At 42.7% G+C, this 19950-nt stretch overlaps 1 protein-coding gene and 1 long non-coding RNA gene across 2 annotated transcripts in view; one reads left to right on the top strand and one right to left on the bottom strand.

The window, feature by feature from the left end:
• GCLC (glutamate-cysteine ligase catalytic subunit) overlaps nucleotides 1-13521 on the bottom strand; it is a 36858-nt gene extending 23337 nt beyond the window's left edge. Inside the window, exon 1 of the mRNA XM_054280187.1 lies at nucleotides 13275-13521. Coding sequence (XP_054136162.1) covers nucleotides 13275-13424 — 150 coding nt within the window. The 5' untranslated portion in view covers nucleotides 13425-13521. The remainder of the gene's footprint in view (nucleotides 1-13274) is intronic.
• Nucleotides 13522-13654: 133 nt separating this feature from the next.
• On the top strand, nucleotides 13655-15767 carry LOC128939045 (uncharacterized). The gene is made up of 2 exons (XR_008483199.1): nucleotides 13655-13736; nucleotides 13978-15767. It is a non-coding gene; the product is annotated as an uncharacterized LOC128939045 (long non-coding RNA).
• The last annotated feature ends 4183 nt before the right edge of the window (nucleotides 15768-19950 follow it).

The raw sequence follows: 19950 nt of genomic DNA on the forward strand, positions 1-19950 counted from the left end.
CAACAAGCCACTAGTGACAGCACTGCTGCATCCCAGCACTACAGACTATGTTCCTCTAATAGACGTCATCTGAAAGCAGCCAAACCTGGAACACCCCCATCTCAAACTTCCTGATCTCCTGGCTGTCAAAGCTCCCATAAAGACTTGTAGAATGCTACCCAGCTCAGCAACCCAACAGCTGCTTGGACCTGGTAGCCCTTCAATACCCATGGATACACTCTATTTGCTAGCACCTCTAGGTCAGAGGATCCTTGGCAATGTTTTGGAAAGGTAAAAGACAAACCAGCCCCCAGCTGTGATGCGTTGCCTACCATGTAAAAACAGAAGTTAACATATGGAAATGCATTACCAGGGTACTGGTAATGCTTTCAGGGCTTTCAAACCCCAGCTGGACCAGTGGTGACAGGCAGTGCCTTTTGTTGGAGGCTCTCAAACCACTGCCTCCAAGAACTACAAATATCATCTAATTCAAACATCAACTTCGAGTTAAAAATTCAGATTGCAATTTCACAGCTAGAACTGTCAGAAGTGCACTGTGCTCCTCAGTTTCATTTTCCAACACTGTCTAGAGCCACATCCCTCTGTATTTAACAAAGGTGACTGCTCCAGTCCCAGGAGCTCAGACTCACCTAAGATGCTCATGTTAAAGTTGCAGCATACCAACTCATGGCAATTTCTATTTTGTACAGAGGTCTGATGAAATAGGAGAGCAGCTTGCCAAAAGACAGGAAACTTGTGCCATGTTTTACAGCACACTGCAAGTAGATTTGTGGTCTTCCTGTTCTTTGGCTGCCTCAGTGTCCGTGGAAGAGTTATTGCTTACTACTGTGACAAAAATATAATCCTTGTTTGGGATTTGTGATTAAATTACAAGCAGTATTATCCAAGAGTGTTTTTAATTCTACAGAATCTGATCAGAGGCAAAATCTGGAGGGACTCATCCATCAATTATACACATTTGCTGTATGTTTCCTAAGATCAAACTTTAATCTCCTAGAGAAAAAAAAAATAATGACTTTTGGTTTCTGTGCAGATTGCACTTTCTTGCATGGTATATTTTATCAATTGTGTGTATTATGCCACAATAATGTACTTGAGATAACTACACTTTATAGTCAACCAGAACAGAGTTGAGCACTGATTTAATTATTGCCCAACACCAGTCTCTCCAGTGTCACTTGACCTTGAATATTGGAAAGAAATAGGGACTTCCAGTTTCCTACCGCATTCAACATCATCTCCTGCTTTGTAAAACTATCATTCTCACTGGGAGCTGGCCTGATCTAGAGGGGAATGCGAGTCCACAGGTCTGAGTCATTCAGATGGACACCGAATGAGCATCGAGCTCACCACATCCCTGGCCTCCCCCACATTGCCTGTGGGAGTGTGTAGCAGAAGGGAGAGCACAGGAGCTGCTGCTGTTGAGACACCCAAAGCTGAACATATGTCCACCTTGACATGAGTATGCTACTGTTATTAGCCTCCTGTTCTAGAAATCCCTCTCCAAATGTAGCTGTAATGAGCTGGTGGAGAGAATACTGTATTTCTCTATAAACCAAACAGCAAGTTTAAAAAAAAAAGAAGCCAAAAGTGTAAAGAAACACTAAGTCAAGAAGGCAAACCCCCCCAAAAAATCAAAGTGTTTCATATTTCAAGTACAGTAGTGCATATACTGCATTTATGCATCTAGCTTTAGAAACAACTATTACCTTTACCTCCAGAAACACTGACTAAATCTTCAAAGCTGTCTTAACACACAGATGATCTGCCTTTAATTTTAATAAGAAAAGAAAAAACTTCAGATGGCTGCCAACAGTTCCAAGTAACCCACAGAGTATCTTGACAACAGAGGGACTGACTGAATGGGCATCCTTAAAGAATGTAATTTAGGCTCATCAAAAGATTTAGCCTACAGCTACAAAGAAAGAAACAAATTCAGAGTTCACACATTCTTACATTCAACTCCAGGTCATCATTCACAGACTTCTCACATGTTTTTTATCCACAACAAAGTTCAGAGAAATGCAACCAAGCTGAGAGAATCAGCATGCCTGGCAGAGATTCCAGTCCAAAGGCCAAATGTGAGGGGCTTCACCCAACATCCATAATTCATCATTTTGCTGAGCTCTTTAGAGTTCACTTTTCTCTACAATTTTAACTAGGCTCCTTAGCAAGAATCAAAATACACTTTAGATCAAACTACTGATGCAGATGGCTGACCAGCAGCCTTGCTTAGAGCCAGTGAGGACAATGCACCCCGTCATGGCCACTCTGGACCCAAGTTTCCAGTCAGTGCTCTCATTGTGCAGCAAACCCTACACACCTCTGTCTTCTGGCTGGCACATGCTGCAGGGCAGCTGAGGACAAGATGTGGCATCCCAGCTCCTCCCTGCAGGCAGACAGACAATGCTCTGCACAACCTCAGTGGATGAATCTCTCTGACCACCCCTGCTCTGCCAGGCTCACAGAAGTTCTATGGTACCTTACCAGGCAAAGGAACAACAGTATGGCCAGCAAGATTGCAAAGCAAAAGCTGAGAAGTCCAGCCCTCACCCTGTTCCGACACAGAGCAAGCTTAAACCAAATTACTGTTCACAGTTAAATGCATTAAAAAAGCAAGTATGATCCTAGTTAAAGCAAATACTTGAGAGTATCAGAACTACTTATGAGCCAACACAAGGAAAAACTGTTCTTTAGAGATTTCCTCCCTCTTAATTACTTGCAATGTAACTGCATCTACAGAGTACTTCCATGCCAGCTCTGCTCCCCTCCACTGCAGGATCTTCTCAAGAAACGCTATGCTCCATTAGATTGCTAGCACCCAGAATACTGCTACTTCACTCACTATGACCTTTTCTCACAACTGGCTACCAAGAAAATTTCAGGCTTTTGAAAATTCTTTGATAACCCCTCTGTAAATACAAGTGAGACCTTGAGGCCTTTCAACTGCGGAGAACCACAACCATTCTCCATTCATTAAGTCAAACAATCGTGCTGGACTTGTCTGGAGGCAAAATGAAAGATGACAGCTCTCTGGAAATGGGTAAGCATGTCTGAAATTGTTTGAATGCCTGAGTTGTTTGACCATAATTACACATATTATTTCTGCATAAGCAATGTTTCTTAAAAGTGAAGGTGTACAAAAAACAACACATTAGGGGGTAATTCTAAAGCACAAGGAGGATCGAAGTCGTCACCTACGCCAGTGCTGTCCTAAATGTGGGTTTGTTGCCCTGTGTGCACAGCCAATGTTCACACCAAGATGAGGTACCTCTATTTAATCACAGGATCTTCAACATCAGAAGAGACCTTAAGGATCAGCAAGTCCAACTTTCAACCCAACACTGCCACTGTAGGCCCTAAATCCCTAAACCATACCACCAAGCAAGACCTAGATGTCTCTTTAATATCTCCAGGGATGGTGATTTTATCCCCTCCCTGCGTAACCTATCCCAATGCCTGGTCACCCTAATGGTGAAATTTTTTTTCTAATGTCTAATCTGAAACACCTATGTTTCAACTTGAGGCTGAATATTTCTTTGTTCTAACTTGTGCAAAGCAAGGAGCTAGGTGATAATCAACAAAAGCTTACTAGCTTTCCTATCATCAAAGCTTTATATCATTTATACATTTTAGCAAAGAAATCACAGTTCACTGACAACAAGTTACACACTTATTAATTCTACCTTCTGTTGGTAAAATTATTCTCTTGCTTCTCATGCTAATTAGTCTGCATGCTCAGTACTTCTCTTGAGTTGGTAGGTTTCTTAAGTCAGTGGACCAGAGGTGAGAATCTCTTCCTGTTGGAATTACCTTCCACCCAGTTTGAACTGATCTCCACACAGTTGCTCAGTTGGCTTTGTTAGTTTATTACTTATCTTGGGAGTTTTGCCAAATGTCCTTATGGCCTGTAAATTCTGTGTCCTTTGTGCCCACTATCAGTAGCACAACCTTCTCCCCAAGCTTTGCTAACCTCTCTCCCTAGACCTAAGACCACTGAAGCGTGTCAAGCTCTAAATTTTAACGCAGCAATTCTACCGACAAGTAATCTATCTTTGTAAGGCAGGGACAGCAACATAACATTGTCCAAACACTTGCCTTGGCAGTGGTCTGCTTCCCAATATAAAAACCCACCCTTGCACACTCAATTTAACACCATCATGCTAACTACACAGGGAACAAAACCTATCTAATAGATGGGAGCAAAGTCTCTGCTGTAGTGTTAAATGTTAAAATCAAGAGCTTTTAACTTTCAAACTATGTGCCATGAGGAACTTCTGCCTATGAAAACACTGGTAAGCACAGAGTCTGGACCTTAGTAAACTCAGAAGCAAGGTGCCAAGATTATATAATAGAAGAAAATAGTTTAGAAGAATGATTTGAAGAGAAGCTTTTTTTAAAAAAGAAAAGCAATGAAAAAAGCATTGCTTCATGCTTTCTGTGTGTAAAAAACAGTACATGCATTAGCCTTGTACCACATTCCTGACCATCCATCTCAGATGTGGATTTCCCATCCCTGAAGTGACCAAGGCCAGTTTGGGTGGAGCTTTGAGCAACCTGGTGTAATGGAAGATGTCCTTGCCCAGGGCATAGAGTCTGATAAAATTATCTCCAACCAATGATCACCGTTGAAAGGTCCCTTACAAGGCAAACCACTCTGTGATTCTACATAAACCAGATCATAGGTGACTCACGGACCACTCTGTTTCTCAAGGACAATCTTAGTGACAGCTTCTTTCTCCCTCCACTGGGCAGCTACCGCCACACATACTGGAACAATTGTTAGCAGTCCTCTCATATGAACCTTCTTTCAGGCCTGGAGCTTTAAGGGAAATTGAAAATTCTTCCTGAACATCCAATGAGGTCTCATGGGTATTGTTTACTGTTAACAAAAGCCACTACCAACATTTAAGTATTTTTGTGCAGTTTGCCTCATATATGCCTATGCCTATTTCCTTATATATGCAGGAGAAAATGCCCTTTTCACTAGTTATTAAGCTCACTTATGGAAAAAAAAAGTAGTTCTTCCAAATCTTTATTCATCAGTTAATGCATCATTAAAATACCATTATCATGAAATGACAGTCTAAAGAAGAACAAAGTTTTAATGATCTGACTGTTCATTAAAGAACCTCTGCCACAAGTTTTCAGTGTTAGATGGAAAAAGCAGATTATTTTCCGTAGGTACAAATACTTCTGATGGATGTAGAACATAATATCCAAGGTGGGTTTTTTTGATGCACTCATCTTCTCACCACTGATGTGATAAAGCATGGAGCCACAGAAATAAACAGCTGGTAATGTACCCTTAATGAAAGCTTTTCTATCTTACAATAAGTCTAATGCCCTCAGGAGCAAATTTCAGAGGAAAACAAGTTTGGAAGTTCCACAGAAGGTCGTTACCCTGTTCCTAGCCATCAAGCCCCCACACTGCACAGTGGCATGAGGCAAGCATTTCCACACTCATGAGATTACCATGGATGTTCTCTGCCACAGAAATAATTTCAAAAATCTGCAACAGGAGAACCAAGATTAAAATGTAATTCTCAAAATGCTTAATTTTGATCAAGCAGATTGGAAGTGGCAATTCAATTTAAAAAGCACCAGCTTTTTTTTTTTGCCAGCTCTAAACAAAACCAATTCACAGAAAGCATGTCCCAGAAACAAAACACAGCTCATGTTTTACATTACATTGACAATAATGAAAAAGTTAAGAACTGCTATCCCACATTATGCATTGTCATAGACAAAACAAAGAGGATGCAGAGCCTCTCAATCTCAGTCAACACACCCAGCCACAGTCAAGCACTCTTGCCTCTTCCCCTCCATGTGACAGCATCAGGGCTGCAGATTGTTTTGTGCATGACACAACGTGACTAGAGGACCTTCTGCACACACCACAAACCAGGAAGCTGGGTTATTGAAAATTAAAACTGAGAAGTTATAACCTTTTGCATGATTTTAAAGAAATAAGATGTGCATTTCAGAAAGAAGTGTCATCTTTGACTTCTGTACTATGTAACACCTCAGGCTAATATTATTAAAAAGACTAGGATCATGTTAACTTTAGATTTCTGCAGCAAAGACAACATTATTTATTCACCAGTGAAACAAAATGCTGCAAGTTTATAATTCACCTTTGGCATACAAAAGAAAAATAAAAAACCTGAACAACCAAACACGCAACATCAACGATAAAATTTTTCTTGTACTACTCCTTCTGACTCACCCTTTCTCATACTTTTAACTAAAATAACGTATCTGCACAGCAAGAAGAGGTCCTGAGGGAAAATAGGAATTAAAATAAAAAAGGTCCCATGATAAAACCACAGCAATCCACTTGATACCCACAGAAGGAAGCACACTGTGAACAAAATATTTTTTATCAGAAATATACAAACAGTAGGTAATTTAAACTTCTCTTATTAAAATCTGAGATTGGGAAGGGGGAAATCAATGTTTACTATGGGGGCAGGTCAATATTTATGACCAACTGCAGATTGCTTTGGGAAAAGCACTACCAAAAAAGAAACTCCTAAAAAAAAGCCCTAAAAATCCCCAACCAACCAACCAAGACCCCAAACCTGCTAAACTGGTTTCCATTGATTACAAATTTAAATTTTCAAAGAGCATGTCAGTATAAACTGCAATGAGTCTTGCTCTGTCACATACACAATGCATCGGGAGTACAGCTCTCAGGTAGGTCATGGGTGCTGTACTACAACCTTATATCAAACACACACATCACCCAGCCACTGGAAAAGCTAAGCAGAAGGAGATGAAGCAAAATTATCATGGGGTTAGCACACTGTGCATGTTTTGAGAGCTACAGGGTTTAGTTTAGGTTTTCCCGGATGCCAGGATTAAAACCAAGCAGAAGAAGTATTTTCATGGCAGTCAGTTGAAGTATCCAGGGAAGGAATAAACATGAAGACTCTTCAAGGGCACCTATCTTGCTCAAGTCAAAATTTAAAGAGTTACATTTCTGTGCATTGGTGTCAACTCCTTTTAGAGGTTGCATGCCCACACACTCATAGCTGTCAAGCAGCACAAGCTGATGCACTAATATCATACCTTCAGACCCAGCCTCAGAAAACTCAACTATTTGAAACAGCAGGTATCCATACAAGAGATGTATGAAGGAAGCACTAAGTCTATCTGTAAATAAATAATTCCAGTGTCCCTTTATTTAGCCAAATAAAGCTCTGAGAGAAAGGGTAAATAAGCAGACATGTGACAAATAACGAAAACACTCATGAGTGCTGCTTCCCCCAAGCTGCCAGTGGGTGAGCACATCGATTAAGACAGCTCCACTGAGATACATCTGCACATGTCACATTTGGCAGAGGCCATCATGAGGAAATTCTGCATTAAAAATCAAAAATGTATGCTGTTTGGGGAATTTCACTGGGGCATGGGGAGACTAAAAGCATTTGTCTTAAAATGACAAGAATGCAAAAAAAGACTTCAGGCTGCCATTAGCTTTAATATAGGCACAAGGTTACCAAGAAAAGCTTTTAAAAATGCAATTTCTGCACACTGGTATACTGCAGCAGTTTGTACAAAGTGAGAATGTGAGATCATCATAGTACTGATGATGAAGCTGTATAATGACTTGGGTGAATATTTTTAAAAGACCATATATTACTGACATTCTGGAAAATGCAACAGCTATTTTTTGTGATTCCGTTTTATTTATAACATATAAAACAAAAAGTTAGTTAGAAAGTTTCAGATAAACATTAAAGAAACCTCACAACTGACTACACAATTATCTAAGTGGTTTGGATAGACGGACAAACATCTTGCATCATGTAAAGTTTAAAGAAAGCGTAGTGAACTGTCTATTCTTGTTGTTCATGTCAGTCAAGGTCTATCTCAGCTTCAAAGCTATCATGTGGCACCTTGTTCCACAAGGCATTTAGGCTTTGTAAAATAAGTAATTATCTTAAAAGTCCATCTGCTCTTCTGGCCCATTAGGTTAGCCAAGTTTCTTGTAAAATGAGAAAAGAACACTACCCTTCTGTACACCATGACACTCTCTCATCATATTCATCACTTCTGGTCCTTTCTTATCTCTTTTTGAACATTTTTAGGCATGTATATCTGTCTCTCACCAAGCCTCACTGGTTGTCTTTTTAGCAAAGAGATGATGAAAACGTCCTCTGTGTACATTAGGGATAGTACCTGTACTTATTTTATGCAGCTGGTGAGCTAGATTCACCATTGCTAAAAAATGCCCTAGATTTTGTTCCTGGTTTTAAAAGGCTGACAGACAAACTGGAGCCTCAAACCACGTGCATCTGAACCCAAATTCATTTCCTTAATATGCAGCAATAATTTTACCAGTCTGAAGTTCTGCAGACTGTAATGTAACATCTCCAACCATACCATTTACAGGCTGCTACTGCCCTGGAAACACCCAAAACCATAACAGGCTAGAAACTGTAACAAGACACTAATGCCATAGCTAGTTCCCTGGAAAGAATAACTCAGGAGGAAATACAGCTCTTTTCACAGCCTAGCCTTTCATTAACAAAAAGGAGAAAGCTTTCAAGAGAGTCATGCATCTTCTAATCAGAAGCAACACCTTTGGGACATTCTGGTAAGAAACCTCTGGCCTCTCCTAGCTCCTGAGAAGGGCTGCTTTGCTTCTTGCATGAGGAAGTGCTGATTAGCACATGTTCATTTTAGTTCTCATTTAACATATTTACAAGGTATAATTCAAAAACTAAAAGATAAGGAGAGGAATTAATTGAGTGTACAGAAGAAAGATCAAAAGAAGCTTAAAGAGGACTGAGAAAGAGGTAAAAGGAAGGAAAGAAAACAAAGAACCAAAACCAAAGTAGAATTAATTCAGAAAGACTTTAACTTGCAAGTAGTGGAGTGGTACATTTGTCATGCTGCCTCATACACAGCATTATCAAATCTTTATTTAGAGGCCTCAAATTTTCACTTCAAGTTGCTGTTAAGAAAACAACTTCTAAAAAGCGGAAGATGCTTACTGTGTGCTAGGTCCCTACACTGATAGGAACAAGACTCATACACAACAAAAGTGTCATTATGTCCAATTTCACTAAACAAGGCTGAGCAAGTCAGATTCCTACTTCATTCACATGTACTTCAAAATAAAACTGTCGCGTTTTGCCCATGCTTGCTTTCTAAATCTCTTCCTTCTGAGATCTCCTTCTGGCACACCTTTCTCAGAATTTTCTTATGCTCAACAACTCCTCGTCAGTCTTTACAGACTGTGGCAGACAAGTATCCCATGCAGATGTGAGTACACATGGATATGTAGTTTGGTGCGAAATGCTGTGACTCTACACTTGTGTGCACACTCAGCACACAAGTGTAGAGCAGCAGCAGCAGCAGAGAGCCCTGCCAAGGGCCAGCCATTCCACTCGCCTGATCCGAGTGTCCGCATTAAGCTCCAAAGGGAAATTTAAGCAACATCCGTCAGTTAGAGGAATGCAATCAGCAGACAAGAGGTGCTGAACAGCACAGGAGACTAATAATACACTGGCACAGAAGGGAGCTTTTTGGGATACAAGCTGGGAAGCAGCAGAATAGGCTAGCATCTGCCAAGCTGCACAAACTCATTGTTTCAGATAGTATCTGCTAACTGTACTGGAGCTCTGAAACAGTACTGAAAAGGTTTTTGATTCTGCTGCACAAAAATAAAAAAAAATAAACAATGATCACAACTCTGCAACCCGGAGGTCAAGCACACGTTATTGGATGGAAGAGGAAGATGAGAACACAAGGAGATTGTTGTTAGCATGACAGGGTCTCACCAGCAGATGTAATTGTTGCCCAGACTTTGTGAGCATTAAGGCGATGATAGTAAGGCGGAGTTTGATGAGGGATAATGAGACAGTTCACTGTTTTGTATTTTCACAATCAGGAGAAGTCAAGCATAAACAGGGAGGTCAACTGTCAGTTTTAAATGAGGCAGAAGGATGATTAAGAGGCAGAAGACCTTTACCTGCAAATGCAAATTTAAGGAGACCTTTAGAAAGCTTTTCTTAGAGCAAGTCTTACTCCGTTACATATTTGGTAGGCTTTTGTTTTTTACCATTGCAAAGGCTTCGTGGTTGTGGAAAATGGAGTAAAAAAAAACTTACCCCAAAACAGACAACAGCTCTTAGTTCTATTAACACAACAAGCAATAAATGAGCTGATTTTTCCAAAGGTAGCAGAACCAGTGTTTTGACCTTTACAGCTCTTTATTCAGGCGAGGATGGGAGCACCAGGGAATGCTACCCTCCAGTGTAAGCTGCGATGCTGTCTCGCTCCCTTCAAAACAGATGCCATCATCATGCTCTGGTAGCACTCAGCCTTAACACTCCTGTCTTACACCCAAGAAACAGTACATGATAATTCCCTCGGCTCCCCAGTGAATGGCGTCCTTAGGAGGTTACAAGCACCCCAAGGAGCTCCCACAGCTCTGTAATGAGTCTTACAACACACACCAAGAAGTGGGAGTCCTAATGAGAACAAAACCAAAGCAAAGGCTGGTATCTACACTCGTGACCAAACACAGTATTTCCTTTTCACAATGGCATCATTCCACTCTAGATGGAGAAAAACCTTTCAGGTATTCACACATACACCCTGAAAGCACTCAGTATGTGATACAGACGTTGAATCTTTTCTCATAAACATTCCTTAAAAAAACTTACAAGATACAGTTTTCACTAAACACGGTCACAGAAACACAAAAGTAATTTTGTTTATTCTGATTTTATCTCTATCACTACATGAGGGCTGTCATCTTTATTCTTGATTTCTATCTTCAAGAAGTTTTTAAAACAATTAAACACCCTTAGGCTACAACTTTAAACATGAAGGTCAAAGTGCAAACAAGACTTTTTATTAAAACAGTCCAATTAGTCAGTTGATTCATCTAAGCTGCATATAAATGTGGTGCCACTTTCTAACAACTAGGTACCTGAGGGGAAAAATGGAAAACAATTGCACTGCCCTCTGCACTAGCCTATCTACAGCACAGCTCAAGTAAGCTACCGACTGAGGTACAGTTTTGTGTTTGCACAAGAGCAGACTAGCTACAAGTACCCGGTCCATTAACTCACTCCTAAATGCTATGTTACATAAAAATATATAACCACATAACACAGCAGAACAAAGTTGTCACACCTGAGTTTATTAGCATTTGCTAAAATGAAGAGGTAGACAATGAACCAGGTTACCTGACCTTCTCAGAATATCCACAGACATTTCTAATACAGCTCTCAGCTCCTTACCAAAATAATGTCTGCAATGATAGTGCTCTTAAAATGCTGCCTCTTGCCACACTGGGGCATGGTAGAAGAGAACTGTGAATTTCCTTTGACACTATGCTCCACTGTTTATTGACCATAAACACTTTGTTCAGTAGGGTCCCCAGGCCAAAGGAAGAACAAGGCTCCCAGAGTCCAGCCTCACCATGCATCTGAGATTACCAAGTGATCAGCTGTGGGTGCTGCAGGGGCTGGTTGTACTCGGTCATTTCCTCCACACACTCCTGGTACTTTCCTCACACTAAGCAGAGCTTGTTGGGCCTAACTGTGAAAGAGCTGAAGCTCTGCTGAGAAAACCAATCACCCTCAAAAACTGAATGGAAGAAGAGTTTTCTCCGGGGTAAACTTTTTGAACTCAGCTGGCCAGTAACAACACAAGGCAGGCAGCAGAAATAGGAGCCTGGAATACAGGGAAGGAAGCTGAACCAGCTTGCTAGTAGATCAGCCTTAACTATCTTGTGAAAGCTCACCCTGAGAAAGCAAGGACAACTAAAATCTAACACCCATTGAAAAACGAGCACCATCTCTTAAAGATTAATGAGAAAACTCTTGAGCTAAGTCTCAGAGCAACAGGAAGACTGTCGATATTCCTGGACTCAAGACTGTGAGGCTCTTTTGTCAGCATAACTTTAGCCATACTAGACATGCGGGAACACAAACGTCAGACAAGGACAGATAAAAGTATATTTAAACTTTCTGAGTCCACACCACTCTAGGTGCAAAACTCTGTGGTTCAGACTACACATACTTTCATTAAACAGATTTTAGAAGCCAAGCCCCTGCTCACTCATGGAAGCAGCTTCTGGGCGCTGATGCTTGCCCTGTTGTTACCTGAAGTATAAAAGGGGTTCATTTAAAGAAGAACTGACTTTAGGACAGAAGTTCTCTCAGAGTGCACACATTGAGAAGAGTGAACAGCATTCTCCTCTGGCAAAGAGCATCTACGAACAGCTGCTATTATCTGAATGAAGTTTTCTCACAAATGCCTTTGCTGTTCAAAAAGCAAACATGAGATAGAGGTCAATGGCCAAGTCCCCACATTGCTTGTATCCTACTCTGCTCTTCCAACTTCCCTGCAGCTGCATCTTGAACACTTTCAAGTGACCAATGCTGGACTTCACCAACACCACGGACAAGGACAGCTTCTAGTACAGCACATGTCAAGCTGCTCCCTGTCTCCTGGGGAACTGATGAACAGAAGAGGCAGCCTTTGCCCCTTGCAGAGTGCTGTCAGGCTGTGTCACAGATGAGCGAAAGTTTACAAGGCAGCACACCCAAGACCTGTGACTAAAGTTACGGTCCTCGGGCACAAAGCACCTGTAACAAAGTTCAAGTCATGACCCGAGCGATCATCCTAAACCTTGTTCAGAAGGCAGGCTGACTCGTACCAAAAGCCCAGGAAACTCCGGGATAAAGCAGGGCTCGGCAGGTCCCTTTCTCGCAGGGATACAGGAGGAACGCGGTGACAGTGCTGCCACTGCAGAGCGGCCCGCCCACCCCCGCTCCTGCTTCCCTCACTTTCCTCCCAAAAACTGAGTCTGAGTTCGAGCAGGCAGTGCCTTGGACTCGAGGCATAGACATGCTTTACTCAGACTCATCGAGAGAGCATAAACAAACTCCGGAGCAGGAGCGAGCGCTGCCGAGCATCGCCGTCCCGGGAATACGCCTCCCGAGGGGCTGCCCGGGCAACCGAGCGGTGCCAGGCGGAAACGCTCAAAGTTGTTCTGGCGTTTCAGACCCGCGGTACCAGCGGGGCAGCCGTGCTGCGCAACGAACTGCGGCGGGCGGTGCATGTGCGCGAGGTAAACAAAGCCCCACCGGGCGGCCGCAACGTCCCCTCCCGCCGGGCCACCGCGGCCGGGCCCGCTCCGGGCAGCACGGCCCGACCCGCGCCGCACCGGAACGGCACCTGAGCCCGCCACAGGGGGCGGCGGAGGCCGCGGCGGAGGCCGCGCTCGCAGGGCTCTCACCCACCTCGTCGCCCCACTTGAGCACGTCCTTGTGGCGGTCGCGCAGGGCGCGGTAGATGTGGAGGAACTGGAGGATGCCGTGCCGCCGCACGTGCTCCGCGTACCGCCGCGTCTCCTCCCAGCTGAGCGGCGAGCCCTGCGACAGCAGCCCCATGCCGGCTAGCAGGGAGGGAAGGAGAGAGGCCGAGGACGCGAGCGGAGCGGAGCGGGTGCGCCCGTGCGCGGTGCGCTCGGTGCCGCGGGTGCGCTCGGCGCCGCGGCGGCGGGACCGAGCCCGGCGCCGCACGTGACGGCGGCCGCGCGTCAGGGCCGTGACTCAGCACTTTCCGCCGGCAGGCGCCGCCCCCGCCGTGCCGGGCGCGGGGCTGAGCGCGGCCTGGCGGCCCCCGGGCGCTCTCGGCGCGGAGCCGCCGGGCAACGAACGGGAGCGAGTCCGGGGAGGCAGGCCCGGTCACCGGCAGCGACCGTGAGCGCCGCTGCTCCGAAAGGCCGGCCCTCTCCCCGGACACAGGGGCGGAGGCGCCACTCGCCCGCACCAGGCGACATGGCGGCGGAAGGGTGTCCCCCGGCAGGACGGAGCGCGTCTGGCCGGCCTGGTGCTCCGGGGGGAAAGGGACCCTTGTGGGCCTGAGAGTGCCAGAATAATGGTTCTGACTGAAAGGCCCCAAAGCGCGGACAGTGTGAGAACGCTTCTGTGTATTTTACAGATCAGAGCACGGGGAAAACTCGGAGTGATGCTCGGAGTGGGTGGAGTGCAGTCCACAGAGGGCGTCCCTCATCCCCCGTGGATTCTGCTCTGCATCTCTCCGGCTGCGGAACTCTCGTGCTGTGGTGCCGAGCAGTAAGCCCAGCCCGTGAAGATGCTGAAAATGAGTTTGTAACCCGGGGGTTGTTCTGGAGGGAATTGCAACAGCATTGTGTCAGGAAAGAGGATGCGGGGGCGTGTCAAAGCGTGTATTTTACAGTCCATAAAAAGTAGAAGGAAGGCTTATTAGTGTTAAATTCTTACTAAATGAACAGACCGAAAGCTGAACGTTAACATGAAGGGAAAGTTTCTCACTGCTGAGAAGCAGAAATTCATTACTCCTGGACCCTCATTGTTACATTTACAAAGCTCATCATCGGCCGCAGGGCTGGTACGTGATAATCCAATGCTTTGAGAATTAGTAAGGTATTTAAATTGTGATATAGCCCACTGATGGATGAACTGTATTATTAGCTATTTCATTGACTGACTGACTATACTTACAAGAACTTTTGCCTTATTCCAGGATATGAGGTGCCTAAAGGATAGAATAAGCTCCCAAGATAATAGAATAACAAAACTGAAACACATTAGTGGAAGATACCAACTACTAAAGTAAAATGACTCAAAAGTGTTTTAATGGCATAAGTTTCTACACAAAAGGCAGCATTGACAAAACAAGGAGTAATAGTTAAAATAACAAACAATTTATAATGACCTTTTTTTAGGAGCTCATGATTTTTTAAAAAAAACCTCATGATTTTGACAGAAATTGTACAGGCTGGCCTGATTGAAAGCAGTGCTGTTGTTGGTACTATAGTAGATTTGGAGATGGCTGTTTGACTTAGTTTGGTGGACAAGAAAACAATCTTTTCTTCTAGCTAAAAAAATCCTGTAACCTTTTTTGTTTTTGAAACATCAAGAGTCCAAAAGTCTCACACTTGGCAATGGTAGAGTCTGATGAGGCATATCCCTCATGTGAAAGCCAAATTGTACTTTATTTCAGAACTAAGGGGACAAAGCCTTGCATGTTTGAGCGCAATTGCACCAAAATATCAAGATACCATATTTGTGCCATCATGCTGCCATCCAGCCTCAGCTTTTCCACAGCTTTGAGTTACAGCTGAAGCACCTCAGGAGTCCTGGCAGTGACAAGGAGCACCTGATAGCCAACAGCTGTGTCAGCCCCCTCTAGCTCTTGGGGCAGTGAGCCTGGGTCTGGAGCAAACCTTGTTGTATCAAATCAAAGTTAATGTTGTCATCTTACAAATCTGAGCCAAGGTGTCTATATTGTTTAGGGTCCATGCTCTCAGTTCACTTGGCTGACAGCAAGAGCCCTGTGTTACTGAGAAACTTTTCTGGAAGAATTGGGTATTTGGTATAATCCCAGCTGCTTTTGAGTGTGCTGGTGTATAATGCACTGTAAATGTTTCCAGCAACATACAAAAAATTTTGAAAATAAGATCAATTTTATTATATTGCAGGCTGCTATTGCACAGTCTGTACTCTTCAGCTGACCACTAATGCTACTCTTTGACCTGCAATTCAAGAGTACATTTTCAATGTCCTGTCTTTCTCAGTATTTAAACTCAGCTCATTTTTGTGTTCGTTTAGTGTCAATATCTGCTCTATTTCCAGTCCTGTGTGCTTAGTCTCATCAACTATTGAGCTAATACATTGTTTGGAACAGAAATCAAGGTATTTTCCTTTTGCACCAGTAAAACTGATAAAGATGTAAACTCTTTCCTCACACTGCAATCTCTAGCATAACAGCGTGACAAAGTCAGCTCTGTTTATGAAGTGTTCACCACCTTCAGCTGAAACCTTTTCCCTCCAGTTCTAGTGAACGTGTTCTGGCAGTGTGGGGTGATCCATAGTGGAGGACTAAGCCATTCTAAAGTTGACAGCATCACATGCAGAAATGTTCATTTGCGCATCACTTAAAATATGACTTCAAGACAAACCACCATTGTATAATATCTGCCCACATGCTTAATGTTGTATAATTATTTCCAGTACACTGAGTATCATGTATAATTACTTCAAATACACTTAAGAGGAAAAAAAGCTTCTCTGAACATACAGGCAGTAGTTTGGATGATGGTACTGGTTTACTCTGTACCCATATCCCCAGCCCCAAGGCTAACTACCTTTCCTGAATGGCTCAGAGGAAATAGTTGAGGGGAAAGGCTGTTGTACCTGTAATTTAGTAGGTTGATTGGAGGAGAATATGTGACTTGCAACTTGCACAGCAAGGAGCTGTTTGACACGTTCCTGTCATTCTCCACAGAGGATAAGTCACTTTTTGTTTTGTATAGCTGCAAAGCTATTCAAATCAGCTGCCACTAAATCTAAATAGAGTAGCTTGGCTCTTTGAGAATATACCCACTGGGAGAGATGAAAGATACGTAGACTCATAGGTGCGGCCACTCCTACAGAATCCTTTCTTTTGCTGGCTGTCATTAAAAGTAATAAGTAACGAGGAGACGTCTTGTGATGAGGCTGTTATTAGAAGGAAGAAAGAAAGATTTGTTTTACTTCATGAATCATCTGCAAAAAAATTTTAAAGCAACTTTGTTCAAGGTAATTTTTGAGCTGGCATTGCTGTATTTGGGTTATTCTCTGAGTAAAATGAAAAGACTTCAAATGAAACAGTCATCTTCCAAAGTTTTTAAATGGTATGTTTGGTAGAAATTGTATTTTTTTTTTACCAAATATTTTTATGCTTCCAGGTCTATAATTTATGATGGGCACTTGTGTCCAGTATAATTGACTCAGGTGAGCAGCAGATGCAGTATCTGCTTCCTTTGGAGTGAGGAGGCCTCTAGACATTTCCTGAGGCACTGGAGAGACCTGTGCTCAGTCAATTATTTCTTGATGCAGAAAGTCTTGCTGACTAGCAACTTGGATTAAATGATCTCTCTAGGGAGTGAAGGAAGTCAGGACACTGAAAATATTCAAGTGAAGCATCTTCTGATGTGTCTTCCAGTTAAAGTCTTGCTGCTATGCATTGAGGAATATGACTAATGGGGACTTATTCTGGTCTAACTAATAATACTTATTCCTCTCCAAGCCAACTTCTCAAGTAGTGTATGAGAGACATGGGTGTGGCTTGTCAGTACTGCTTTAAAATTTCTTTTTCTTGCTGTTGCCTGATGTAGAAATGACTGTAGTAGCATGAGTCTAAGTGGTGTATTTCTAGGAATTTTTTTGTGAATTTTTATTTATAACCATTGGTTTTGAGGGTTGGAGTTTTTTTCTTTAGTAAGGATGAATTGTGCATTTCATTCTATAAAGTTTCATGCATTTATGTAAAAAGTGAATATAATCACGTTGTTTCACCACTTTGGTCTTTATTAGCATGTTCCTTTTGCAAGGAACTTGAACTTCTCATTTTTGAGTAGCCCACATATTCTTTTGCTGTGTCTGTGGACAGGACACAATTATGGTGCCTTGTCTGACTTGGGCATACCTAATCACGCTGTCCATGAATGCTGCTGGCAGTAATAGCAGTTGTAGTGTGTGAATTACCCTGCACATTGCTGAGCTGCTCCCTCTCAGAGTGCTCTGGCATGGTGACTGATGCCCAGTGCATCCTGTTCACCTTTTGTCCTGCCACCACCAGTTCCCTTGGAAGTGCACTCTCCTACCAATTCAGCTGTCACTGTGTCCAAACCTGTCCTAAAGAGGCTCTTTGATGACATGCACAACATAGAAAGAATTCCAAAGAAAGCAAGAACTTCCAAATTGCTTTCCAGTTTATTTTCTTTCCAGCATCTTTTAAGATGAAGACCCTTTGTTATAGAATTATCTTTATATTCTTTTTCATAGGCTGACCTGTGGGTTTTTTTTTTTCTTAGTAGATACCTGTGTAAAATAAAAGAAGGCCAGGTGCTTGATAGCAAAGCTGATGGCTTCCTCCTCATCCTCTCTGCATGTCAAGTTGTTGTCTTTACTGCATCACTTCATTCACTGTGAGTATCACAAGCAGTGAAATTCTTCTTTAGATATCAGAAAAACAGTGGCTGAGTGCAAAGTCCTTCCAAAGACTCTGTCGATAATTAAGCTTTACAAAAGCCTGAATTGTGAGTGTGCATCTTAACAAAGCAACTGAGCTCCATGTTACTTGAATTCCCAGCACAGGCAGGAGTGTAGGTGTGTGCACTTTTTTTGCACACATGTATCCTCTTGAAGGACAACATGCCCAGAAGTCCTAATTCCATCATCAGCATCTCCTGAAAAGAATCCACAAACCCACAAATATTAGTTAAATGTGGATTGGAGCATTCAAAAGTTAGTTGAAAAGCAGAATAAATAAATAAATAATATTTTTCTCTTTAGCAACTATCTCATCTTTCCTGCCACACTCAAGCTGTAGCATATTTTTTATGTAAAGTTTAGCAGCTAAGAATAAAGTCCTGATCCTTAGTGGAAAAAATAGTAGAATTCCTAAGTAAGATGCATTAGTAGCAGTTTTTATATCTTTTTAAATATCAGTTTTCAGTCTCCAGTTTTTTTACAGGCTGGGAAATAAAAGCAGAGCCAGTGAGCTGCATTGCCAGGTAAGAGTTGGAACCCAAACCATGCTTCCCATTACCAAATTCCCCAAGGTTCCATTGTTCTAGTATTTGAGGGTTATAGAAAATAACTGCCTGGTTTCTCTCTCTGCCTGTAAATGATTATAGGCCTCACATTTCTAACCTCTCCTAATTCTGCCAGTAACAGCAATACAGCCTCCATGTGGTTACCCAGTTGTTCACATCTGTAACTTCTTTAATCTTTGTCCAAATTCCAGTTTCTGCCACAGAATGCATCAGGCAGCAAGATAAGACTCAGGGAAATGTAACCCTTGCCCCAAATAACCTGTCATGAACTGTAATGTTTTATCACAAGAACTGTACTTTGCACAGTTGTGTAAAAGAGCAATCATCTGCTTGCCAAACCTGCAGCTCTCCCACGCTCTGTGGTGCTGACAGCAGGATTCCCAGGTTTTGCCTGTGGGATTCCTGCTGCCTGCTGGTTCTTTCCAAAGCCATGGCTCTTGGGTAGCAGCACCAAGGCAGCATTGTTGGGTTTGTGCCCTGCACAAATCCATGCTTGGGACAAAGAGGTGGAGGAGGCTGCAAGGTTCCCTCAGTGCAGGCTGTGGGGGCATACAGCAGCAGAGCAAGAAGGAAGAACAGCAGATACAGCCAAAAAAATTCCATGCTTAAAATAATTCAGTCTAATGCTGGTTATAACCTCCCTTTTAGTGTATGTATATGTGCAGGTTTTAGTCATGTGGATCACCCCCTGAGAAACCTTTGTTCTTCTCAAATTTCTCATGACTCCAGTGTGCTTTAATCTTCTTTTTCATCATGTGTAATTCTGTGGCACTCCACCAAGGAAAAGGCTTTAACTATGTCATGAAAGAGTTGTTCAAAATCCCAAGTAGAAACCTGTGTATTACTACATGTAACAGAAGATTGAATTTATTAATAAGCCTAAACATGTTCCAGGCATCTTGAGTGAAAAATGCTGTTAGCTAGCTCAGCAAATATTAGTGGGGCTGAACTGCCAATTTGCAAATAGACTGGCTATATCAAGAAAGATAACATTGGCCTTCCATTTAATAGTTCAGGTATTTGAATAATTTTACATTCCATTTTTATCTTTCTTTGGCAGCTTGTATTTCTGGAGAGAGCTTCAGGTACTGAGAAATGGGTGGAATATAAGCTGAATAGGTCTGCATTTTCCCAGTGAGAAACTGAGTTATGTGAGGGAACAGCTCCTGGCTGCTGTCTCCCTGCTGCTTCCACATGGTGCATAAACAGCACTATTGGAGGTAACTATAGATCATGGGCTGCAGGGTCTTTGGTGGTCTCACCACACTTGTTTCTCAGCCTTTGTTGCTGAAAGATTCAGTCCTAAATGACCCAGGAAGTTGTTGAGAGAT

Source organism: Melozone crissalis, unplaced genomic scaffold (genome assembly GCF_028551555.1).
Source record: "Melozone crissalis strain CALT ecotype California unplaced genomic scaffold, PUWL_Pcris_2 ptg000027l_1, whole genome shotgun sequence".
Classification (NCBI taxonomy): Eukaryota; Metazoa; Chordata; class Aves; order Passeriformes; family Passerellidae; genus Melozone; species Melozone crissalis.